Genomic DNA, 25197 nt, shown 5'->3' on the forward strand with positions numbered 1-25197 from the left:
CTATCAGTCTTTGTGCTGGATCCAGAGGACGCCACGGATTGGGCTACATAATGTATGCGAGGAAACAGAACTAGGCGGCGGATGTTGACCGTCGTACATATGTACTGCAAGTGTACCACAGGCACATGCGCAAGGACGGCCAGGGGTGCTTCTGGCAAGCCTGGGGGTGAGGGGTGAGAGCACTGAGGGGGGCGTGTAAGAGACAAAGCCAGGGCGCGTGTGGGAGGACGAGGACAAAGACGCCTTAACGCGAAAGCGTCCTTGGTGTGGTGGGTAGGATCGAATCTAACGGGAAGGCTACTCATTATGGCACTGTGAATGGCGAAGGGTCATGGTGGATGGTAGGCGAGAGAAAGCTGGACTGAAGAAGGCAGCTTTCCCAGGGTATGACAAGACAGGACAAGAGCCGTGGGTGAGCCATTGGACAGGGCACAGACGCCCGCAAGAGGCACCTCTGCCTCCATCCCTCCGTGAGCCGGAGCTGGGGTGCAGGACAGCGTCCCAAGCAATCGGCCAGAGCTCCACGGGGCCACGGGGCCACGAGGTTGTCCAAGGCGGGCAAATAAGAATCTGGCATCTCGCCCGCGAGGCCCGACGAGATGGATTGATTCTGGAGAGTCCCTCATCGACAGGTTCAGGAAGCCCGATTCGATACTCGTGCCTCTCGGGGACATGCCTTTCGGCATCCGACCACAGACCTGCGCAAAGTCCACATACCAGGGGGACAATAAGCTTGCCGGGCGGCCAACGGAACCGCTGTCACTGTCCGTCATGTATGTATGTCCTCATACAGGGAAAAAGCAACGCTGCTCGTGGTACCTCGTAGGAGAGCCAGGTCAGGGACGGGTGGACGGACAGGCCATGTCGCATGGCTGTCATGGCGGCGGCGGCGGCGGCAGACCCTGGCACCAGCGATCAGCAGCAAGACGGGCAACGGGTCTCCTCCTCTTTGGCCTGGCCCAAACGCTGATGTCTGTTAACCACTCCAGTCCCCCTCCCCCAACTGCGTCGAGCATGGGTTGGGGAGGTTCCGTCTGATTTGCCTCGCCTCGACCCCATCGCACCGGAAGGCTGAATGAGGTCAGAGTGTGGGGGGAGAAGGCGTGTGCGTGGGAGCTGACCTCGCCAAAAAGAAAGGCACACTGCGCATGAGGCATTTCGATCCCGGACCTGTGCCTCTCCTCCCTCTTCGCCTTCTGAGCAAGGCCGACGAGGACGGGCGTTGACATCCTCATGGGCAGAGAGCGGCCAGGGCACACCACCCCATCCACACCATCCACATCCACCCACCCCTCCCGGCCGGCGCGAACAGGGGTGTGTCCTGGTGGTGTGCCCACTCGCATCCGTTAGGAAGGGCCGGCCTGGACAAATGATGTGCGATGGACGGCCTGCGGAGGGAAGGCTGCGCCAGCAACGCTCGGTCTGCTAGCATGAAAAGCCACCAATTCGCCCGTCTTCCCATGGGTTAACAGTCGGATACGACACACGCACCGTCGAATGCCTTGGACTAGAAGCAGCCCACGCCCAGGCGCCGCCCGGTCTGCGTGTTGCAATCGCCGAGGATGGCCGTCGGCCTGGTCCAAGACATGCTAATGATCCCTCGTCCATGAAACTCCACGAGGCGTGTCTTGCCGGATATGAGTGTGGGCAGCGCCCACGCGCCCCGGGCTGAGCTCCCGGCAAAGCAATCGTGACGGCTCTCGGCCCGCCGTGATGGAGGTATGTATGTGCGGAGCATGTATCTTGCTCGCTGTGTCGCGTCTCGCTGTTGGTCCGGGCCGAGCAGGAGATCGAGCCTCGCCCAACAACACTTGTGAAGGCGCACCAACGAGTACAGAGGGTCCTGCGGGCCCCCTCTGGCGCTCTCACACCAACTCCCGAGGAGAGCAGAGCACTGGGACTGGTGCGAAAGCCTGTCGTTCGGCACATTTGGCGTCAGAGCTGTAGGTCAAGAGGGCAATATCCACTGGCACGCCTGCAAGCGGGCTTCAGCCTCGTCCCCGCGAAATGTCAGTGCTCGACCAGGGCTGTACATCAGAAGTGTCAACCTAATTAAAGCGCAACGTATGGGCACAGCTCAGCAGAAGCGCTGTAGACTGCCTTCCCGCCCGTCGATGGCTGGTTTGAGTTATTATCAGCCCGCAGAGGTGGGTTCGGTTCGGACCGCAACGGACTGCGGCGGCCATGGGCACGAGCGGTCAGGTTCATAGCCCTGCCTTTCTGGTCAAGCACCCGGTAACATTTGCGTCTTTTTGACCTCAAAGCTCTGAGGATCTGGCGTATTGCGTCTTCGCACGAAGGAGCAGGACGTTCTTACTGGCTTGCGTCCGAATCCTCCCATATCTCCCTGGCTGCGAGCCGGTTTTGGTCTGCCGAAAGCCCGAATAGGTCAAGCACGTCAGCCGGCAGATCCGACGACGGGTTTATGGACGTCGGCCAGGCTTGCCGGAACGGACGAAGGCTTTCATCTATCCAGCACGACGAGCTTCGTGCAGGCGTTGGGTGGCCCATACCCCAAAGGTGTCCCGTTATACGTAGGTACTGCACCTTCATTCTGAACCCTTGTCCCTGTGTGAGAGTTTGCAGAGTCTAGACGAAATGTGCCAGCAGGATGATCCCAAATTTTGTCAGGCATGCCCGACAATGACGGCGCGTCTTCAAGACTGCGAGTCAGCAAGGGTTGGAAGAACCGGCCAGGATCTCTGATGTCGACCTCTTAGACCCTGTAGCGGAAAAGCCGCCGGCATCATCTCAGAAACGCCAATGTGCCGCCCTTGTCTGTTATGGGCAGGCATCATCTGCAGCAGCTTGGCTGGAGTCGCGTCTCGCTTCACGATCCGCAAGTGATGCTACTAGCCTCTCTCCTTGCAGCGGATGTGAGGCTAGGGCACAAGGGATCGATCTTTCCGCACATGACAAGCGGCGATCCGTGACGGGAGCCGTTGCGTGTCGACGAGGCCCTCGCAGGGGCACACGCCACTCAAAGCAGCGGCCTCTAGTGACTGGCAAACCGCGCGACGTAATCTCCGGCCCCGGGGAACAGGCACAACACTGCAGTGTGCTGCAATTCGTTGGGCAGCAATCGTTACGAACCTGCCGGTGAGGCTTGTCTGAGTTTGTAGTTGGCCGTACCGGTTAGCACAGGAACCAGAATACCAGGGGCAGGGTGCCAGAGTAGGGACGATATGATTGTTCTGCGTACGAAGTAGCCCGTACATGGTGCCGTGCCCTGGCTAGCCGTCCACTTGCAGGGTCAGAGCAGATACATTTGGGCGGAGGGGGTGCGTCCAAGCGAAGACGCAGTTCCGCTCCCCGGCTGGGGTTCCAGTTGGTCAGTTCTGCAAGATCCCTGGCGGCAGGTTTTCCAAGTTATGAGACGGGACAGGTGCCTGAGCTCCACCAGCACGGCACCACCAGGATTTTGCATTGCTGCATTGGTCTCGGCTTGGGCCACCTTGACCAGCTCGGTGCCATCCAGGATGCCGCTCCGGCTAGGCACCTTCTTACCATATGCCAGGCATCGCGGTCCCTGACTTGCCAAAGCCGGCAGGCGGCTCCCGTGATGACTCTGCTGAAATTTGGACGCCTTGGCATACATCTGCGCTGCCATCGTCGGTGGGTATCAAGGTTCCGGCGTGTAAGCCCTCAAACATCGAACGGTGCAACGGTGCTCTGTTGCAAGTCAGCCAACTACCGAGCGCCGCCGTGGGACATGCCTTGCGCGATGAACCCCGACGGCGGCAAGGGTAAGGAAACATTGGTCGCCGCAGACAGCAGCACCGACCAACGATGCCCGGATTCATTGCCGTGTGTGTCCTGCGTGGAGATGGCAATGGATGGCGAGAAAACTTCTTGGTCTGGACTGGTGCTGTGGTCGCCGCGAACGACCAATTGGTGCCGCGAAGGGGGGAGGAAAGCTCGCCGCTGGTTGGAAATTAGCAGAGGCTGCCCGGCATCCCGCACTTTCTTTAGCTGAGACACACACAATGGTCGGCTGGCTCCGACCTTGGACCTGTGCGTATGCCACTGGTCAAGCAGCGCGGCTGGCGGTGCGCTCATTGAAGCGCCCAGACTGTACAGCGCGGCGTCAGGCAGTTCGTGTGCTTCCAAACAACACGGCCGGCGCCAGCGGTGCAGAATGCCGCCTTGGACGTTCGCGTGCGTTGCAGCCATGTCACCGTCAGCGGCATGTCTTGCTTTGCGATGCTGTTGTGGCTGACAGCGCTTGGGCACCAGCATGTCATGAGTTGCACGGAACGTGCCACAAAGCTGACGAGACGGGACGGGGGGATCTGACAGATGAAGGACAGCCGTGTTTCTTTTGGAACTACGACGAATGAATGGAGCAATGCGGGATGCATGCTGCTGGACCTGCGTCTGGCTAAGGTGAGGCGGGCTTGTAGGCCGCATACATTGCCACGGATCGCGTGGCGTGCCTGCCAGGACGGTCGGGCTTGTAGCTGATTCTGCTGCCGGTGCTCTTGATGATGTCGATGGTACCGGTCCAGTCTTTGTGGCTTCTGCGCGTCATCGTACGGCAATCCTACTCAGGGCTGACTCTGGCCCTGGGCTGCCTGTCCCGAAGAACTATATCTGTTCATGGGGTTCGCGGGGCGCCTCATCGTTCCTTCTTCGCCCAAACCAGGCACCTGCGGCATTTGCTCTGCTGCACAAATAAGGGAGGTACCCTAGTACATAGGTCGTCCGGGAAGGCAAGTCGCGACTGCCCGTCTCGCCCCAAGGAAACGGGTAGTCGTGCCTCTTCCAACCTGCCTGCAGAGTCAAATACGCGGTACGTCGCACTGTACTTTGTGCACGTCCGGCGTTCCCATACCACTCATGCAAGCAAGTACGACGGTAGCGAATAAGTTGCAGACGCGGAAGCTACGAGGCGGTCCATACTTCAGGTACTGTACATAAATACGGTGTGAGAAGTACCTCATAATGTACGAAAACGTACAACAGTGTACCTTTAACGTACTAGGTAGGAACATTCCACCTGTTGACCTACCTTATATGTCGTACCTGGGGTAGTTGCATGGAAGCTGGAACCCAAGGCAAGCATGTCCCACCATACGGACCTCGGGCAAGAAGCCCCCTATTCCATTACCAATACCGCTTTCCCATCTCTCGCTCATTCTTCTCCTCCACATCGTCACACTGCCCAGAACACACAGCCCGGCGCGGGAAGCTAGCGGCGGCATGCGTCCCCCCCTTCAACAGCTGCAACAACCGCGACCTAGACCCCATTGTCTCGCAATCCAATGCTGTATCACCAGTGTCACCAATATGGCCGGCCCGACCCAGGCCACCGTGCTCGACGACGACCGTCCGCCGTCCATCCGCGATAACCTCGGTTGCTCCCCTACGCTCTTCAATGTCGGGAAGATGGCATCCTCCGCCAGCCTTCCGACTTCCCATGCGCCCCCAATACATCCCGCGCCGCCATTTCTGCCGTTCTTGAGCCAAGAGGGAGGAGAGGAGCCGCGCTCGCACCCTTCTCGTGCTACCCCACTGCCATCCACCGCCTCGAGCAGCGGAGCAACCCCTCGGCGGCAAGACAGGCGCTCTGAAAGGCTGACGTCGCTGGTCCGATCCACCACTAACAGGCACAACCAAAGCAAGAGGCCAAGTGGGAAAAAAAAACTTGCCCGAGATGCGGCCCGTCTTCATCAGCAGCCGAGCACGGACAGACCGCTAATACGGAGCGTCGCCAATGGCGAGTTATCCCCGGGTGGGTATTCTCTCTAGATAGGCGCCCGCATCCTGCAAGCCAGCTAGCCTGCCTTGCTCCCATTCGGCGCTCAACACATCTGCCGTCCTCTTCCCTGGACGCCTCAGGGCGGTCCATCGCCGTTCACCCGCCGCGCGTGCTTGACAGGGCGAGAGCTACGTCTCTCGCCCACCCCACGTTTTACAAACAACCCACTTCTGCCGGACTGTATGTAGGTGCGAAGCGGCCGCAGCACCTGCGGCCTCGGCTATGCAGGGCCAGCGGCGATGGGCGACGGCCCTTTGAACACGATCCCTCCGTCCCTGCCGATGGCTCGCCTTGCCCTGCCCTGGCCCGCTTCGCCTTGGGCTGTGGTACACCCTTCTTTACAGTTCAGTGTCGCATCATAGATGGTGGCGCCCCCGCATGGACTTGCTCTTTCAAGTTGCTCCCAGCGTCGGTCCTGGATGGATGGACTTCGGGGCACGCGATGGTGGCCGCAAGCTCGTCATTGCATGCTGAACGGCGTCAAGCCCGGTGAGGCCAGCTCATTGGAAGTTGACATTGTCCGTCTACTTCGTGCGTATCAATCAGTCGCTGCTCCGACCTCCGTCTAAACCCTACTTCGGTCCTGGATCCGGACCCGCCCGTCCTGGTCCTTGCCAGAGACGCAGCCCACCGGGATCGCTGTCGTCGATCCTCGCAGTAATTGCCAAATTGTCGTCAATGTGGTACCCGTGTGCCACAGTAGCCCAAGGGTACTGGGATCCCCCGTCGAGGTCGGCCGCAACGGCTCCCGCCATCGCGTGGACCGTCGGCGAAATGCCGCCACGCTGCCGCCCTTTTTTTTTGGGCTGTCTGCCGCAATTGACCAGGTCAGTCAGAAGCCAGGCAGGCAAGCCAGGCCTGCCGAGACCGAGACGCCATCGCATCTGATGAACCCTAAAAACGAGATCGTCACCGGTCGAGTCCTTCAGGCACACAGCCAACGGTCGGGCTTCGATGCATCCCGACGCAGCACCACCGTGGTCGCAATCTTTCCCCAGCCCGGCCTCGCCCAATCGTCCAGCGGAGTCCCCCACCATGGCTCGCCATATGTAATCATCGTTTGACAATGGTCACTGCTGAGGGTTAGCGCTGTCGTCATCTTGGCCGTCTCCTCGAGCTGAAAAGCAGGGGAGCTGCCGCGGCGCGACCACACGGCGGCGCTGCTGCAGCGGTTGAATTGAGCGCATGTCGCGCGCGCGCGAGCGACCGGGATGGCATCTTGGGAAGACGGGAAACCCCCGCTCATCGCGGCCCGCGCATCTGTCGCGCCGCATATGTATGTTTTTGCCACTTCTTCAGGGGTATGCAGCGGACGGAAAGTGCACCAAGCACGGGTTCACTCACCAACATCCTCGTCCTCCAGCTCGTGCGCAAGGCCGACCCTTTGCGGCTGGTGCTTGACTGATTTGCCGTATACAATCGCCGTCTTGAACTGCTCCACAATGCTCCGGTGGATGGCGTTACACTGGGCGGGACATGTCTCGGTCAGACGCGGAATCCGCAATGGATGTCAGGCCAAAGAAGGGGATGGGGGGTTGACTCACAAAGTCCTCTACCGTGCACCTTGTGGCCCGAAGCACCACAGGCGCCGAGTAGTCGGGCGCCTTGCCCTTGGGCTTGGTGTACACACGCTTCAAGCTCAGCTTGTCCCACATGGCCTCCATGAGCTCATCAATATTCCAGCCATGCTCCGAGCTGATGGGCACGGCGTTGGGAATGCGGTACAGGAGATCCAGCTCCTCGATGCTGATGGAGTCGATCTTGTTGAGGCAGTAGACGACGGGTATGTAACTGGAAGCGTGACAGTCAGTTGCTGAAGCTTGGTGCGGCGCAGAAGCTGCTTCCCCTATGCGCGTTACAAGAGGCCGTTTCATCTTACCTCCGGCTCTTGGCCTCCAGCACGTCAATCAGGTCGTCGACGGTCGCGTCACACCGGATCGTGATGTCGGCCGAATTGATGCGGTACTCGCTCATGACGGCCTTTATCTCGTCGTGGTCGATGTGCGTCAGGGGAACGGTGCTCGTGACGTTGAGGCCGCCCTTGTCCTTCTTCCTGAAGGTGATGTTAGGCGGCGACTTGTTGATTCGGATGCCGAAGCCTTCCAGCTCGGCCTCGATGACGCGCTTGTCCGTCAGGGGCTTGTTCACGTCGAGCACGATGAAGATGAGGTGGCACGTCTTGGCCACGGCGATGACCTGGCGACCGCGGCCGCGGCCGTCCTTGGCGCCTTCGATGATACCGGGCAAGTCGATGATTTGAAGGGGGGCGCCTAGGATGCCAAACGATGGTCAGCACAACAGCATGCCTCTCCGCCATCCATCCATCCGGCACTATACTCCCTGCAGGTATAACGCGGGGAAAGGAGGGGGCAATGACAACCACGCACCGTTGTAGACGACCTGCCCCGGCACGCTCGTCAGCGTCGTGAACTCGTACGCTGCCGCCTCGGAGTGCTGGCCCGTCAGCTTGCTCATGAGCGTGCTCTTGCCCACCGACGGGAAGCCGATGAAGCCGATACTGGCGACGCCCGTGCGCGCCACGTCGAAGCCCGCGCCGCCGCCGCCGCCGCCGCCGCTCGGCGTCAGCAGCTCGCGCTTCAGCTTGGCGAGCTTGGCCTTGAGCTGTCCCAGGTGGAAGGACGTGGCCTTATTCTTTTGCGTCTTGGCCATCTGTATGCATCGTGCGTGCGCGCGCGCTCGCGTCAGAAATGGCGTTCTCGATCATCATGGTTTCGTTGGGCGTCCGCGCGCCGTGCCCATCCCGCCCACGTGAGGCCGTAGGACAACGGCTCGGCCGTCCGTTCTATCTCGTAGGGGGGGGGCAAGGTGGAGGAACAGTCGTGTGCTCGGTCTGCGGGCTACTACGCACCTCATCTTCGATTTGTTTGATCTATCGTGCCCATGGTTAGCCCAGAGACACGTCCTTGTGTCGTCACCGCCGCCCGCGGCTCGGCCGTATGTCCGGCGGGGGCTCGCTCACCTTTTCCACGGTGGTCGACATGCTGGGCGACTGAGGGAGAGACGCGGCTCTCGGCGGTTCGGTAAAAGTGGTTTCTCTCTGGCGGGGTATCGGGGAGGAGGGAGACCCTGCGACGTCTCCCTGGGTCGATGGGTGGTGGTGATGCTGGTGGTGAGGATGTTGGATGCGAATTCAATCTTTTGGTGGCCGGTGGGCTTGGTGGGGCAAATTTTTGTTGCACCCTCCATTCTCGCGGTGTCGGGTCGGCCGCCACTCATCCCTCAGTCAGTGATGTCAGGTCGCTGGCGGGTCGGCATCCACCAACAGCGCGAGTGGCAATTGACGTACGTCTGCCTCTTAACCATGGGCTCAGACGAAGGCCGGCGACAACGACCACCTCCTACTCAGTCAGGGTCGACCCCGATCGTCAGGTCTAAACACGGCATTCACCAATCGCATTATTCGCGCTTCACGCGTGGTGGTGCATCGCTGTCTCTTTGCATCCGGCTCCAACCACGAGGTATCTCGACAAGACGCAAGACATCGTCAGAAAAACGCCCCAGCTCATGCTGCCTGCCTGCCCCGCCCCGCCGGCCAGTAACCTGTAATTCCGTGCCATCATTCGCAACGTTGCGTCTTGTGCAAAGCAAACATCCAAACCAACCAAAGCTGCGAGGAGTCCTCTGTGCTCCTGGCTTCGGAAAAGCATAGCCCAAGCACCTCCATATGTACCATGTCCCGGCTCACTATTGCACATTCGCTTTCCGTGGCCCGGCAAAACGCCTGAGGCCCCGTACGCTCCCCGCTGGCGAGGAGTCTTTGCGATACAAAAGAGAATTCATACACAACACCGCCCGCTCCTGTCCTTTCATCCCCTCCATTATGGGTATCGCTTCTCTGTTCCAGACCCATCGACGCCGTTCACTGTCGCGTCTCCGTTCATTACCTTGAGTCCGTTGGCAGAGTCGTGGATCGAGTGGCCCTTGGTGCCATTAACAAGGGGTTGCTGCTGCGTCGAGACTGTGCTTGTCTGGCTGGCTGGAGACGAGTGCACGCCGTTCGGGAGCGACGGCGTCTGACGCCCCTTCAATAAGTGCTCCAGACCTTGCTCCTTGCAGATGCGTTCGTAGTCTGGGTCGTCGCGAGTCACCTGCACCAGACCACGTCGAGGAACCCGTATCTCTGGAAACGGCTTGTTGCTGATCTGGTGCGTCGTCGGCATGTCCTCGCTGACGAATTCGCCGTTGACGTAGTACTTGCGGCGTGGTGCGTGGCCACCATAGCGCTCGGCGCCAGGGTCATCGCGCCACTTGTATCTATCCTTCACCCACTTCTTGGTTTCCTCCATCGTTTCACACAGCTCTCGGTATTCGACCGAGATCTTGACGTTCAGCAGGTGCGGGATATTCGGCACCGTGTACAGGAGATCCGACACCTTGCGGTTCGAGTCAGCAACTTCAGTCGTCTTTCCGACCAGTAGCACCCCAACCTGCGATGGCAAACTTACCTTCACAAAGAACATGTCCATTGCGAGAAATCTCTCCTGTGCGGCGATCCTGTGCTCCTCCATTCCCGCGGTGTCAAGATCAGACGGGTCCTTGACGCTGTAGCAATCTGGGACCTGACGTCCGAGGTCCCACACTGTTTGTCTCGTCAGCGCGTAGACGCCTCCCTCGGTTTTCAAAACTGAAAGTTTCGCGACCTTGGTGGCGGGAACCCTCTCCCAGGCGGTGTCTGCTCTGAGTTAGCGCCGAAACCGGAAAACGTCTCATTCATACGTTGTACTCACATCTCGATAGATCAAGATCCTTTTCGCCAAGAAGAAGAGCTACTTCGGTGTTGAGAACCCACTGCTCGCGACCTTCCGCAGTGTTGTTCGTCTCGGGGCGGATGGTGTCGTAGCGCCAACCGAGGAGGTTCGTGAACCTTTGTGTGATGGCCGGGGCCTTGGGATTCGGGCACTTGTCGAGCCAGCGCAGAAGGGGAGGAAGCTTGTCCAGACGGGCGCGCTCCTGTTCCTCGCGGATTCGCCTTTGCTCTGCCTCCCGTGCAGCCCGCTTCCGTTCCATCTCCTCGCGATGCAAACGCTCGCGACGTTCCCGCTCTTTGCGCTCTTCCTCTTCGCGCTCCTTTCGAGCCTGCTCGGCAGCTTCCCGTTCAAGCTGCTCCCTTTGCAGTCGCTCGGCCTCTTCTCGCTGCCTTCGCTCCTCTTCTTCCTTCTTCCTCTTCTCCTCTTCCAAGCGTTTCTTCTCTTCCGCTTCACGCCGCGCTGCCTCTTCAGCTTCACGGCGCTCACGCTCCGCTTGCTCCTGACGTTTCCGCGCCTCTTCCACCTCGCGCTGTCTCTTCTCCTCTTCGGCCTTGCGAGCCTTCTCCTCTTCGGCCTTGCGAGCCTTCTCCTCTTCAGCCTTACGAGCCTTCTCTTCTTCGTCGCGTTTTCGGGCTTCTTCGGCCTCGCGCTTTTCCTTTTCTTCGGCCTCGACCCGTTTTCGCTCCTCCTCCTTCTTTGCCTCTTCGGCGGCAGCCTGATCCTCCTGTTCTTTCTTTTTCTTGAGGAGCCCGATGGATCCTCGCGAAGCGTCAGCCATTTCGGTATCCTGGGGCTGTTCAATGTCCAACATGGGCACGTCGACGTCCTCGCTCTTGACGTGGATGGAGGTCTCGGCTCCACTGCTGCGCGGAGGGTTATGGTGCTGAGAGTCCCGTCGATCCTTGTTCAGGCCAGAGGCGTCCTCGCGCTCCTTCTTGGGCGGCTTGCTGGAAGCGTCCCGAGAGGAACTGAGTTTGTGCGGGCGTCCTTCAGGAGAGGATGCTCGCTTAGCGCGTTTTTCAGGGTTTTCGCCATCCAGGCGCCGCCGCTTAGCCGGACCGTCGCTGTTGTCCTTGTCGACGTCACTAGGCCTGTCGGGAGTTACACTGGCGCGGTGCCTCTTAGTCGCGCCATCGCCAGGTGCATGATCCCTTGATTCGTCTCGCTTCAAGGCCTTCGTCCTGTCGTGGTACTTTTCCGAGAGCTTGGATCGCTCGGGGCCATCGTCCGTCCTCGACTCGTGCGGGCTCGTGGGTTCCTTGAGACGCCTTTGCTTGTCGCGCTCTCGACTCAACTCGCCCTTCGATATCAGCTTTCGTCTCGGCTTGGCCGCCTCGCCTTCAGACGACATGCCCGTCATGTCTGACTCTGCGCGTTTGGTCTTCTGGGGTTTGTGGGAAAGGGCTGGAGACACTTCACGGTCAGAGATTGTCGAGGAGTCCTTTTTCGCGCGGTTCGTGGCTCGTTTTTGTGTGTCGTCGTCGTGCCGATTTGTAAAAGAGTTGGACCGTCTCTTCTCCCGAGGGCTCGCAAGCTTTGCCGTAGCGACCTTCTTCTTCGCCTCGCCTTCGTGGCCTGGGCTGGGCTGGTTGCGTTTTAAGACACTCGACGTGTCTTTTGCCTCGTCTCTGCGGGATTCCCTCTCACGATCACGGCGTGCAGTGGGAGACTTAGTCTTGACGCCATCCCTGTGGGAGCGCTTGTACTCGTCATAGGCGTTCTTGAGCATGTGCTCTTCATCGCGCCAGTGAGGTCCTGCGCGCCGCTTGGCAATCTCATAGTAGGTTTCCCCCTTGAATCGGCGAGTCGGATCGAAGCGCTGCTGCTTGAGTAGCAACTCAACCACCTTGATATTCTCCTGGCCTATCGCGGCTAGAATTGGAGTTGCCAGCTCGGGCTGCAACGACGCCACTGGGCCGGGATCAGGGTTGGCGTTGCCGAGACCTAAGAGGAGCTGAATCACCCCGTCGTGACCACCTCGAGCGGCGGCAACCATGGCTTCGGGATCGTCGTAGCCTTCTTTGACCTGCAGAATTCGACCGACGGTCTCCTCATCTCCACGGCCGGCAGCCTGCCGCAGGGTCTTGTCGTCGAGCGGCATATAGAGCAGGTCGTTCCTCGTCTTGGTGGACCTTACAGTGCCGCTCCTACGAGACGACAGGGACCCAACAGCCGCCGGAGAATGTCGAGGACTCTCTGGGGCGAACTCGTGGTTGTCGTGCGAATGTCGATCTTCTGATGTACGGCTCCGCTTTCCTCCTGTCCGCTTCCGTGCCTCAAGCAGAGCCTTGCGAATCTCGTCGGCATTTTCTGTCTCCTCAGTCACCCTGTCAATCGGTTCTTCGCCATTGACGTTTGCCTTGCGCGGGTTGACGCCGGCATCGAGTAAGAGTCTGACGACACCAAGGTGACCATTGTCGACGGCGTCCAATAGCGGGGTGTCCTTGTCGTAATTGATACAATCTAGGTTGCAACCGGCCTCGATCAGAAGCTTTACAATATCTTCGCAGCCATGAATTGCGGCGATTTGCAGCGGCGTGTTGCCCGCGTAATCAGCCACGTTCAAATCCTCCGGCCGCTCGGTAAGGCGGGTCTTGGCGCTCTCATACTCGCCCCTTGCACAGGCTCGAGCCAAAAGCGTCTGACCATGGGCGTCGAGGTGCTTCTTGTGAGGCCCCATCCTGGCTGGGGAAAGGTTGGACTCTGCCGTGGACGGCGCCGCGAGGCTCCGCAGCTTGGAGCTTCGTGGCTGTGGGGTGCCGCCCGCGGAAGAGTCGTCAGAGTGGTAGTCGGTGGCATGCAGTGGCGGAGGCAAACGCTTCTTCTTGGTGTGGAGGCCACCCGAGGCCTGAGAGGGCAGCTGGGTGGAGGTGCTTCGTCGGTGCTGTCGGGGATGAGGCGAGATCGAGCGTGTGCGATGGTCGTTGTGAGGCTTGGAGGGCGTCTTTGTGGGCCGGCCACTGTCGAGGCCGACACTTGTGGTCCGCTGCCGCCTGGCCTTGCGGGCGTCGGCCTCGTCGTCGGACTCGACCTTGGGGGCCTTGCGTTTATGAGATACTAGGCGTTCGCCGGACTTGAGCTTGTCACGTAGTGATGTCTTTGATGATGCCTTTGAATGAGACTGCTGCTCAGAATCGGAGGGGGATGAAAGCGCAGCGTCGGAGCGGCGCCTGCGTTGCTGATGTTGATGAGTTTGGGGTGGAGACGCAGGTGCAGAGCTCAAACCACTGGAGCCGCCTTCCTTGTTGCGAGGACGGCGGTCTTTTTCCGGGCCGGCGGAACCTGAGGCGGACGGCCGTCGCTTCTTCTTGTTCACGTCGCTGGCAGAGTGGTTGCCGGGCGCGTTAGCAGCAGCAGAGCCGGTCGAGTGCTTGTCGGCATCGTTGGTGCTGCCGTTGCTGTGCTCCTTGTCTTTTTCATCCGACCTTTGCTTGGGCGGGTTGAGCTTGCCCTTGGATGCGTCGCCATCGCTTTCGCTCTTGTCCTCCTGGCGAACCTTGCGGGCCTTGGACGGCGAGTGGCCATCCTTGCCAGGCAATACGATGGTCTCTGCGTCGGAGTCGCGGTCCTCGGGAGACTCATCGGGTCGCGCCGTCGACAATGCACCGTCGGTAGCGGTGGCGGCGGCGGCAGTCGGGGCCTTTGCAGTCTTGGGCTTTGCGTCCCGGGTCGGAGACGAGACCCTCACGGCGGCGGGCGACCTGGCCTTCTTGTCAGACTCGGAGCCTCGCCGCTGTCGAGGAGATGAAGCGCCGGCAGTCCTCGTCTGGTCGGACTCGGCAGCATTCTGCGCATCCATGTCATTTATCTTGGAAGGGAGCAGGCGACTAGCACCATCCTGGAGATGAAAGGCGCGACGGGAGGGTGGATTTCGATGCGGCGGGGAGGAGACGGCGCCGAGGCAAGAGAGGGGATCACGAAGAGTCAGAGGAAGGTGTGAGATGGAGGTAGGGACGAGAGATGAGGGTGGGTGGTTGACTGATTGGGGACGTCGACGAAAAGGCTGCCGATCGCCACAGAAAGTGGACAGCGAGCGAGAGCAAGAGTCGGGACAAGGCAACCCCAACCAGGGTGGTCGCGTTGCGTCTGGTGCTGCTGTCTGTCCGGAGCAGACTGACGGACGGACGAGACGGTGCGGTGGGTGGGCAGCGCGCAGCCCCTATCGAGGAAAGGTCGACGAACCCGAGATTGGGCTAGCCGGGGAAGTGCTTGGGTGAGGCCGACGGGCGAATAGAGAGCTGGGCGCAGGGCGGGAGGATGCGTCGCCAGGCGCTGTCGTCGATGCCGGGGGGGGTTGGTGCGGGCGGCGGCGGCGCGTTGGAGACGCAGACGCAGTGCTGGATCGCTGCACCGGCTGCCCAGGGACGTTACGGCAGTTGATGCTCGTTGCGCGGACGTGCCGTTGTCGTGATGGGGACGCGGGTGCTGGTGGTGGTGGTTGACGACAACAGGGCTGCACACACGCGGCGAAGCCACAGTCAGAGCTGAGGGTGTTGGTGATTTGAGGAAGTTTGAGGAACCGGAGGCGAGCGACGACGGGGAAAGAGGCTGAGGAGTTGCCAGTAGTGCTGGAGTGCTGTACCCGTGCCTTGCCTCGCCTTACTCAAACAGCGGCGGGTGCGGTGGCTGCTTTGGGGCTGGGCTGGGCTGGGCTGGGCCTGGCTGTGGGCTGGCGGGCTGGCGGGCTGGCAGTGGAGGCTGGCGGGCCTCTGACTGGAGCCTCTCGCAAGACAAAGCGGACGGTACGTAGCACCAGCGCGTGGGCGGATGGACGACATCAGCGAGCTCTAGTATCAGCAGTAGTGCTGGCAGCAGTGGCCGAGTGCTAGGACCGGCCAGCCGTCGAGTCGACGACGACGACACCCACAGCGCGGCGGCGGGCAAAAAAAGCACAGGACAGACAGACCACCGCCGACGCACCCACCGTTGATGCGTCCCTCCATCCATCATCCATGCCCATCTTGCCATCCATCCATCCATCCACCCATCATCCACATGCACACGCGAGTATTACAGGACGCTGGGGACGGTAGGTACCCACATTCACGGGATCCAGCATCAACATCAGCACCAAGGACAACAGAAGAGGGTCAGCGAGAGAGAGAAGCGCAATGCACGGGCACGGGCGCGCAGGCAGGGGCCAGCCTGCCTGGCATGGCATGGGGAGCAAGGGATGGGCCCAGAGTTTGGATTGGACTGCCACTGAAAACGGGGACCCCCCCAAGAGAATGGAGAGACAAAAGTCTGATCGTCGCTGGCTGATTGGCCCGTTTTGGGGGCGTTATCCGGCGGACCACAGGGGCCGTTGGCGCAGTTTTGGGCCGAAACGCCAGCGCTGGGGCGGGTCGCCGCTTCCAGGTTGCCTCCACTGCCCGCCTGCCCAGGCAGGTACGTACCTACCCTGGCGAGCCAGCCCTGGCAGGCTTCCATTCGTACGAGTTCGAGAGGCCACCACCACAGGCATCCAGCCCAAGCTATAACAGGGCCGATCGGCCGGCGTGCCAGCGAAAATGCAGAGGTGAGGTGATGTTCCTCAAGCACCTCACGCTTGGTGGTTCTATCTTTGGCGTTTGTCAGTAACTACGTGAGTACTTGAAGTGGCGGGCCTCGCCGCGTGCGGGATCCCTTCCAGTCCGGGCGGACATCCATTGGCCTTTCTTGAGCTCCCGTACTTCGTAGATGTACTTGTACTTGCGCACTCCCGAGTCCAGCGCAGCAACACTGCAAGCAGCGCGCCGCCGTCGCCCAGCCCCCAGCCTCGTCATTCATCACGCCAGCGCCCGCGAGGGCCACGGGTAAGGCATGCCCGGGCCCAGTCCGCCCCGCCCTCGGCGGCGCGTGCATGCGTTCGTGCGTTTGTGCGCGAGGTGGTACCTGATGCGCGGACGGGAGGTGTTGCAGGTACACCGAGCACTGCATTGCGCAGTCCCGTACGTACTTAGGTAGGTACCTAACGTTAGTAGGTAGTACCCATTTGCGTGCGTGCCTGGAGGACGTATCGCACATCTACTGCATCTACAAAGTACGCGAGCATTCAATTTATCCACTATGCGTGTTGTAGAAGAAGGTTGAGCCTCCCGCTGCCAAGATTGCGCGTGCGCGTCTGCGTCTCACCGTTGCTGACGGCCTGAGAGCAGCGGCTGCCTTGCTGCCCACTGCAGGTGGCCTTGCCCGCCGTGTGCTCCGGCTCAATGATGGATGAGAGGCCCAGGCACCCGGACCAGCAGAGCTCCAACCGCACAGTGTAGTGATGAAGTCCGGTCCAGCTGCACACCCTCCACCGCTTCCCGTTGCCCGCCCGCCTGCCTCACATGCCATGCACTGCTGCACGGCCTTGCAAGGGGGCCATCTGCCGTGAGATGCGCCTCAGGCAGACTGGCGTGACCTGGCGTTGCGCGTTGCAGCCTGGTGCTTCTCCTGGGGGCCGGGGGTCTGCAACCTGATGGGGGGGGCTTCAAGCTTCCAGCTCCGCCGCTTGTTCCGAGGAATCGAAGACGACGGGACAAGCGTTACGCCGTTTGGAGCAAGTACAAGGTACTTCCTTCGTTCATCGTGGAAGACCACGAGTTCGATACCACGCGTCCCTCATGCTGGTTCACGGCTCTCGGTCCAACAACACATGTGAGGCCTTCACGGAGGCAGCCAGTCAAGCAGATGGGTTCCTTTCCTTCCCAACTGCCGCTGCGATTAGCGTGCAGAGAGATCGATGCCTCTCTCTCGCCCCGTGTTGGCTGCTCCGCGCCGCCCGGTGCGCACAACCTGCCCAGGTGGCTCTCCCACCTGGGACGGGACCCAACGAGAATCCCTCTGAAGTACCAGATACCTCGAAACCCACACCCTCCGCTCCGTGATCCGTTCGACAACAGCTCTCAGGTCGACTCGAGTCGTACTGGAGCCCCACATCCCTCTCACCTTCCAGCAGCCTGCAGGTGAAAGGGCGCTGGGCTGCCGACCCCGCCCCGCCCGCCCTCGTGACATGCATCCCCTCTCTCCTCACCCAAACGTCGACATCAGGCATCCATCCCCCTCGCACTCATACTCTTGAGCGTCTTGTCAAGTCTGCGCTCCCGGCAACATCGTCGTGAGCCGCCGTCTCCGTGCCCCGTCTCCTCGCTGTTGCGCCCCCGCACCGTTCGATGCGCTGCCGCCGACGTCGTCCACTATCTCACGCGTCGCCGCCGCCATGGCTGCTATCAACCTCCCACCATCTCTCGAGTATGCCCGGATACACGACCTCCCGTCGACGGCCTACTACATCCCCGATTTCATCAGCGAAGACGAGGAACGCTTCATCCTCAGCAAAGTGCGTTCCTCTCGCCACCGCCACCGCCCTCGCCGCATCCGGCCCTGCGCTCGCCTCCCTGGCATCCCTTCCGACCCCTGGCTGACCGTCCTCGCTTTGCGCTCCCCGTGACAGATTGCGTCCGCGCCGAAGCCCAGGTGGAAGCAGCTCACGCACCGTAGGCTCCAGACATGGCCGTCCGACCTTGTACGCGATACCCTACTCGACGCACCGCTGCCACCGTGGCTGCAAGAGCCGATCAAATCACGCCTGCGCTCTCTCCCGCTATGGGAGGGCAAGCCTGGCCACATCTTTGAGGGCAGCCCCCATGGGTCTCCAAACCACGTGCTCATAAACGAATACCCCCCCAGCGTTGGCATTATGCCTCATAAGTTAAGTACTTGGATATGGCGATGAAGTCCGTTTCTCGTGCGCCCTCCGTTGCTCATCCAATGTAGGACGGCTCCGCGTACTGGCCCGTCGTGTGCACCGTCAGTCTTGGCGCCAGTCTGTGCCTGAACCTGTATCGCAGCAAGGACGACGGGGCCCTCGACCCGACGCCCGCGTGGAGAATCCTCCAGGAACCTCGTAGCCTGCTCATCACTACAGACAGCCTCTACACGGATTATCTCCACGGCATCGACGACATCGACGAGGACGTCGACCTGACCCCGGACAGTGGCGTGATCAACTGGTCATTGCTCCGGGATCCCGACGTGTTCGCCGGCGGCCGTAATTCTCGCGAAACCCGTACAAGCCTGACGTACCGAGACGTTTTGAAGGTGTCCAAAGTCGGAACCCGACTCGCCGCCCTGGGAAGGCGGTGACAAAGTAGAGACTAGAATACAAAGGGGATCATTTTCCACCTGCCGGCTACCTTTTCCGCCCCGAACTTTTGAGCATACCACTGCTTGGTGCCGCTCGCGGTGCCGCCAAGGTTGACGGCGACAAACACCAGGCCGCAGAGGACGGACTTGTTGAAGATGGCGCCTTCTGGCGCCGCCATGAGGGATATGGCGAGATATATCACGCACTCGCAGGTATAATGCGGACAGACAAAATAAGCAAACATGTCCTGGCTCGGGAGCGTGTACTTTTTGAGCCTGGCCAGGTGCCGGTGGCAGTCGTTTTGCTTCAACCACGCGCCCAGGATGACGGCAAAGGTGGCGGGAATCCGCGTTTTGAGCATCTTGAGAAAGGCGGCGGAAACGGTTGTCTCCCACGACTCGAGAATGGCAGCTTCGCCGCAGTGTCAGTGACGCTCACCCGATAAACGACGGCTTGACGAAGACGAAGGAGAGACGTACCAGAGCCATGGATCCAGACAGAGATGCTCATGGCCGTGTAGAAGGCGATGCCCAGCGCCCAATGGGCAAACAGCATGGGGCTTCGCCCGGGCTTGACAACGAAGAAGCACTCGTATAACCGCCTCGTGCCCTGTAAGGCCATCATGAGCCAGGCGAAGAAGACGCGGCCCAGCTCCATGGACGACGCTGACGGCCCCGACCGGACCTGCGCCTGTGCCAGCGAGCCCATGATGGCCCCGCGTCGCACGTACTGCCACGCCCAGAAGGCGCTCCATGAGATGGAGACGAGGTAGAAGTGCCAGAACCACGAGTGCGGGACTTTGGCGGCGCTGGCGACGGAGGCAATTTGCATGAGAGCGCTGCTCCGGGTGCTGCTCCCCTTGTCCCTGCTGCCCCCGTTGGGCCTCTTCTCATGCTCCTTGATGCTTCGGTTTTCCTTGTCCCTGTCTTCGGGCCTGCGCGCGCCGTAGTTCAAGAGCGTGCCGCGCGCGTCGTCCGGGAGGTTCTGGAGGACGAGAATGCCTGCCGAGGCGCCGAGGAAGAAGGCCTGACACCACACGGTCGGGGGCAGTGCCCCGATCCTATCCAGAATGTCCATGGTCGCTGTAGAGGAGTCTCTACTTCGTGACTCTTTGTCCCCTTTTTCCGAGGCTCAGGGACCAGAGTTTTTGTAAGAGCTGGATGACCGTCGTGTGAGGTGATGCCAGGTCGAAAAAGACGAGGTTGCGCAGTCTTCGCGGACGGCCAGGGGTTCGTTGGACCAGGTATTTGTGTGATCCCTGGCTGACTTCTCGAGAGGGGCAGAATGGACGCAAGTGACGTGAGACGCCACTCGGCGATGAGATGAGAAAGGGGGAAAACCTGGTTTGGGAATAATGCAGGAAGGAGTGAGTGAGAGTACAAGCACGAATGTCGAGGCAGGCTCGTCGGGTGGTGGTCTGTCCACCACCCCGGACCGCAGACGACAACACGACCCTTTTTTTTTTCTGTGTGCTCGACTGCCGCCGGGTGTCCAACGACGTCCCACCCCACGCATGCACGTCGATCCCCAACGCGTCCCTCACACCTCCCGAGCGACGAACAACTCATTCACCTCAACCCGTGTCTCTCCCTCGAGGCAGCGCACCGGGGGGACGCATGCGAAAGACCATATCATTGCCAATGCAGCACACTTGATACATGCAGACAAGGTGGTGGTGGTAGGCGGCACCGAGCTCAGAGAGAGTGTGTGTCTGCACATGTGTGTGTATGATGGCGCCGGGCAGAGTCCGCACACGGGCTCTTCGGCAATTGCTGCTTTGGGGCAACGACGAGACTCCGCGCACGCACGCACGCTGCCCTGCTGTCCTTTTCTCTCCTTCCCCTGTTGGCCGCTCGGCGGGGCCAGCCTGCTGTGGCTGCATAGAGTACATATCAGCCGGGCAGTGTGTCGCGTGTGTGTGAGAGATGAGAGGCGAGATGCCCTCCCTCGCTCGCACAAGGCAAAATGCGCGTGTGATATGGGACGATCGATGCGTGCCGCACTGTCCGATTGCAGATGGGCGGATTGCACGGCCCTGGGGTGCACCGGGGGCCTCTGTGTTACCAATATACGAAGTATATAATATACATATACTCAACCCCGGAGGCGGCAAGCCTTGACGCGTGCTTGTCCTACAACATGTGGAGCACAGGTATCACAACGGGCAGCTGCCTGCAACCGAAATCGGTGTCGCATCTCAAGCTCAGGACAGTGCGGTGAGTTCACGTCACCTAACCGTTGGACCCTCGACCTATCTCCAAAGTTGTACGACCATGAAAAGCCAACAATGCAGCAAAGAACTTTCATTTTCAGCCTGAGTGTCAAGCTTGGCATTAATAATATTTACAGAAAATGTACTTCGGACGTGGTGGTAAGGACCGTGTACAAAACACCCATCGAGGCTCCGGGTGTGGTCCCGCGCCTTACAGCCGTTTCTTCGTCGATTCCCATATTTCCGCGCCCCCAACAAAGTGAAACACGTCGCCCGGCAAAAAGAGGCACACAGGCCGCTCTAGTTCTTGTCGCACCAAGTGCGGCACTTGTCGCCGGGGTCGACCTTCTTGTTGACCACCATGCAGTCGTCGTACTGCGCCTTGCACCTCTGGAGCGCCTTGTCGGGCGTGTTGCCGCCCTTGCCCCAGCAGGACGGCGAGTCGGATCCCTTGCCACCCCACGACCCAGCGTTGCCCGTAGAAGAGCACGAAGCCTGGTCGCCGCTGCTCCACGAGAGCAGCCAGCGGCGCTCGAACTCCACGTCCTGCGCCGACGTGGCCTCTGCCTCCCGGGCGCTGAGACCGATGCTGCGCTTGCGGCCCAGTGTCTTGCAGCCCGTGACGTACGTGTTGCGGCAGTCCTCGTACTGCTCCTTGCAGGCGTCCTGGCACACGTTGGGACGGCTCGGCCAGGGGAACGACGGGCACTTCTTGCTGTCGGGGTCGTTGTACAGCTTGAACGGGTTCTTGTTGAAGTCGTCCTTGATGTCGTTGCAGCAAACGGCTGGCAGCGGGATGCCACCCACGGGCTTGCCCGGTCCGTAACCCCACTTGTCGTTGGTGGGCTGCGTGCAGATGTTGGTCGGCTCTGGGGCGCACGACGTCGTCACCGGGGGCTTGGTCGTCGTCGTCGGCTTGAGCGTCGTCGACGGCGGGCAGGGGTAGACCGAGGTGCTGGTCGACGGGGGAGTCCCGGGCCCCGGCTTGTTCTTGTCCCAGCACTCGCGCTTGCCGCACCCCTTTTGCAAGACGCAGTCGGTAACGCAGTGCGCCTTGACCGCGATGCACCACTTGGTGAACTTGAAGCAGTCGATGACGTGCGGGAAGCCGGCCTTTGCGAAGCACGACACGCCCTGGAGCTCACACGTCTTGGCCGCCACGAGACACTCGAGCTTGTTGTCCCAATCAGGCAGCGGCGGAGCGCACCAGTCGCCAATTTGCCACTCGCACTTGGGAGGGCTCGTGTGCGTGGCCGTGCAGACCGCCGTCGTGGTCGTGGTCGTGTGCGAACCCTTCGTCGTTGTGGTCGACTTAGTGGTCGTCGTCTGCCTAGTCTTGCTGGTGGTACTGTGGTGGCTAGGCTTGCTTGTAGTGGTGGTGCTGTGATGGCTAGGCTTGGTTGTAGTCGTCGTCGTCGTCTCCCGAGACTTGCTAGTGGTGCTGTGATGGCTAGGCTTGGTTGTCGTCGTCGTCGTCGTCTCCCGAGACTTGCTGGTGGTGCTGTGATGGCTAGACTTGGTTGTCGTCGTCGTCGTCTCCCGAGACTTGCTGGTGGTGCTGTGATGGCTAGGCTTAGTTGTCGTCGTCGTCGTCGTTGTCTCCCGAGACTTGCTGGTGGTGCTGTGATGGCTAGGCTTGGTTGTAGTCGTCGTCGTCGTTGTCTCCCGAGACTTGCTGGTGGTACTGTGATGGCTAGGCTTGGTTGTAGTCGTCGTCGTCGTTGTCTCCCGAGACTTGCTGGTGGTACTATGATGGCTAGGCTTGGTTGTAGTCGTCGTCGTCGTTGTCTCCCGAGACTTGCTGGTGGTACTGTGATGGCTAGGCTTGGTTGTAGTCGTCGTCGTCGTTGTCTCCCGAGACTTGCTGGTGGTACTATGATGGCTAGGCTTGGTTGTAGTCGTCGTCGTCGTTGTCTCCCGAGACTTGCTGGTAGTGCTGTGATGGCTAGGCTTGCTTGTAGTGGTACTGTGATGGCTAGGCTTGGTTGTAGTCGTCGTTGTCGTCGTCTCCCGAGTCTTGCTGGTGGTACTGTGATGGCTAGGCTTGGTTATAGTTGTGGTCGTGGTCTTCCTGGTCCTGGTGGTAGTACTGTGATGGCTGGGCTTGGTTGTAGTGGTGGTCGTGGTCTCCTGGCTATGCCTGCTTGTAGTGGAGGTCGTGGTCTTCCTAGTCCTGGTAGTAGAGGTGCTCTCCTGGCTAGGCTTGCTTGTGGTGGTGGTGGTGGTCTTCCTAGTCCTGGTAGTAGTCGTGCTCTCCTGGCTAGGCTTGCTTGTGGTGGTGGTCGTGGTCTTCCTAGTCCTGGTAGTGGTCGTGCTCTCCTGGCTATGCCTGGTTGTAGTGGTGGTGGTAGTGGTATGGCTGCGCCTGGTAGTCGTAGAGAAACCAGACTTCGTGGTCGCCGTTGTGGTGGTAGTGTGAGGCTTATACCCACATGGCTCCAGCGACTCGAGGTCGGTGGCAACATAAAGGTTCAGGGCATTGCGGCCACCACACTTTTCGGAGGCATCGCCCACGCAGGGACTGTTGCACTCAGCGTCGTCCGTCTTGGCCGTGTTGTTGGCAAGCACGCTGCCGCAGTAGCACTCGTCGCCGAACTCGGTGCCAGCATACGGGTAGCCCTTCTTCTCGCAGGCGGCCAAGCACGACTTCGTAGTCAAGGTGGCAGCGTCGGCTTTCGAGTCCCAGGACAGGGTGCGGCCCGGTCCCTTGTCGGTGTAGCAGCCGAGTGACTTGTAGCTGTCGACAGTGGTGTCGTCAGGCCCCTTGGGGAAGGTTGGATCCTGCCAGATGGAGAGCTCATCATTGCCGCCGCAGATCTCACTCTTGTTGGCCTCGCACGGGAAGCTGCACTTGGAGTCATCGACCTGGGGCCCGTTCACGGTGGCGCCGCAAAAGCAGATGCCGTAGTACTTGAGACCAGCATAGCGGAAGCCGTTGCCTTTGGCACACGCGTGTCAGCACATAGTTCAGAGGAATGCAATGGAGGAAAGCGACGCACCTTTGCATTCGGCAACGCACGTCTCGACGGTGTGTTTGTCCCCGTTGGCACGGTAGACGAGGGCCTCGCCAGTACTGTCCGAGTAGCAGCCGGACTTGACAAAGGGCTTGAACTCCTCAAGGCAGGGAGGCAGCTGGATGTTCCATGCCTGGGTGAGCGGGACGACGGCCAGAGCCGCCGCAGCAGCCGCGAACGACCGCATTGTGAGAAGAGAAAAGGGGGTGAAACGAAGGTGAAGGATAACGACTGTATGAAGCTAGAACACTAGGGAGCAACCCGGCGTCGTCCAAACGGATGTCGACGAGTCTGAGGAGCTAGTCAATGGGAAGAACGCGAGATGCCATGGGCTTTTATAATGGCCAAGTGCTCGAATGGTCTGCCACTTCTCTACTCCGTGCCATGAGCCGGGCACTCGCCCCAACGTTATGAGCCACCGGACGCATCGCCAACATCCTAACCCTGCAAGCCCAGCGCCAGCTCGGCATTCAGGTCAAGCCTGGGCGCTCAGCCAGCTAGCATACGAGGCAGGGGACCAAAATCGGGATCCGGAGAAGGCAATCGACGCGGGAACAACAAGACGATGCCAAGATGAGCCAGCGGCTCGGCCATTGCGCTTGCAAGTGCTGCTTGGTTGTACATCGCCCGCCCGGGGCTCTGACCCTGGACCCTGGTCGGAGCGACTGGCCGAGCTGGTCGAGCTGATCGTGAGCGACGACGGAGTGGGATCAAGGATCTTGCCTGACCCGTGCGCCTTCAGGTCACGGCCACGGAGGCAAGCGGCGTTGGTGGAGGATGGAGTTGCACTGCAGCAGAGAAGATGCAGGCGGCATGGCTCGTGTGCCGCTCCGCTTTGGATGCACCAGCTCTCCACCGTTCGTCAGGGTCCCTGTCCGCGGGCGCAGGCATGGGTCGGGTTCGCTCGCCGTCGTCGTCGACGTGGTGGTGGCTCTAGCTTCCACAGCGCCTTTAGCCCTGGACCCGGAGCTGGCCTAGCCAGGAACCAGCGGGATGGCGGCAACCATGGCGCCTCGGGGGCCAGAGGGCGTCGGCTCGCCGGGGCCCAGTCGTCTGTGCTGCGTAAGTGCTTCGTACATGCACCGTCGTCGAGGCTCGTGCGCAAGCTGGCCTTGGGCTTCTCTGATCTCTCCATCTCAGCCATGTTTTCTCTCTCAAATGTGGAGGTTGCGCCACGGTGTAACGAATAGACAGACTGGCGGCTCCCAACGGCAGGTTGCACGGCAGCAATGGGGAGCGCCCAGTCGGATTCAAGGTCCGACAGCACAGCACCCTGGCTGTCAGCGCATGGCGTGGAGATGATGCTGGATGGTGGTTGCAGGCAGTGGCGA

General features: G+C 60.5%; 5 protein-coding genes across 5 annotated transcripts; 1 reads left to right on the plus strand and 4 right to left on the minus strand.

The window, feature by feature from the left end:
• Positions 1 to 7097: 7097 nt before the first annotated feature.
• PLICBS_003037 (GTP-binding protein rbg1) lies at positions 7098 to 8762 on the minus strand (the record flags this gene model as incomplete). The annotated part of the gene is made up of 6 exons (XM_018322759.2): positions 7098 to 7226; positions 7306 to 7552; positions 7641 to 8031; positions 8149 to 8431; positions 8631 to 8651; positions 8742 to 8762. The coding sequence occupies 6 exons, from the start codon at positions 8760 to 8762 to the stop codon at positions 7098 to 7100; spliced, it is 1092 nt and encodes a 363-aa protein (XP_018177989.2).
• Positions 8763 to 9600: 838 nt separating this feature from the next.
• PLICBS_003038 (set3 complex subunit with deacetylase activity, meiotic-specific repressor of sporulation proteins) lies at positions 9601 to 14329 on the minus strand (the record flags this gene model as incomplete). The annotated part of the gene is made up of 3 exons (XM_018322760.2): positions 9601 to 10155; positions 10228 to 10454; positions 10510 to 14329. 3 exons carry the CDS (start codon positions 14327 to 14329, stop codon positions 9601 to 9603), a joined length of 4602 nt encoding a protein of 1533 aa, XP_018177990.2.
• Positions 14330 to 17713: 3384 nt separating this feature from the next.
• Positions 17714 to 18639, plus strand: PLICBS_003039 (uncharacterized protein; the record flags this gene model as incomplete). The annotated part of the gene is made up of 2 exons (XM_065600134.1): positions 17714 to 17833; positions 18271 to 18639. The coding sequence occupies 2 exons, from the start codon at positions 17714 to 17716 to the stop codon at positions 18637 to 18639; spliced, it is 489 nt and encodes a 162-aa protein (XP_065456206.1).
• An 11-nt stretch (positions 18640 to 18650) lies between these two features.
• On the minus strand, positions 18651 to 19717 carry PLICBS_003040 (uncharacterized protein; the record flags this gene model as incomplete). Its single annotated transcript, XM_065600135.1, has 2 exons — positions 18651 to 19051; positions 19120 to 19717. 2 exons carry the CDS (start codon positions 19715 to 19717, stop codon positions 18651 to 18653), a joined length of 999 nt encoding a protein of 332 aa, XP_065456207.1.
• A 1435-nt stretch (positions 19718 to 21152) lies between these two features.
• Positions 21153 to 24053, minus strand: PLICBS_003041 (uncharacterized protein; the record flags this gene model as incomplete). Its single annotated transcript, XM_065600136.1, has 3 exons — positions 21153 to 22410; positions 23281 to 23791; positions 23852 to 24053. The coding sequence occupies 3 exons, from the start codon at positions 24051 to 24053 to the stop codon at positions 21153 to 21155; spliced, it is 1971 nt and encodes a 656-aa protein (XP_065456208.1).
• Between the last annotated feature and the right edge of the window lie 1144 nt (positions 24054 to 25197).

The sequence above is a fragment of the Purpureocillium lilacinum genome (genome assembly GCF_023168085.1).
Source record: "Purpureocillium lilacinum CBS 284.36 DNA, scaffold_2, whole genome shotgun sequence".
NCBI lineage: Eukaryota > Fungi > Ascomycota > Sordariomycetes > Hypocreales > Ophiocordycipitaceae > Purpureocillium > Purpureocillium lilacinum.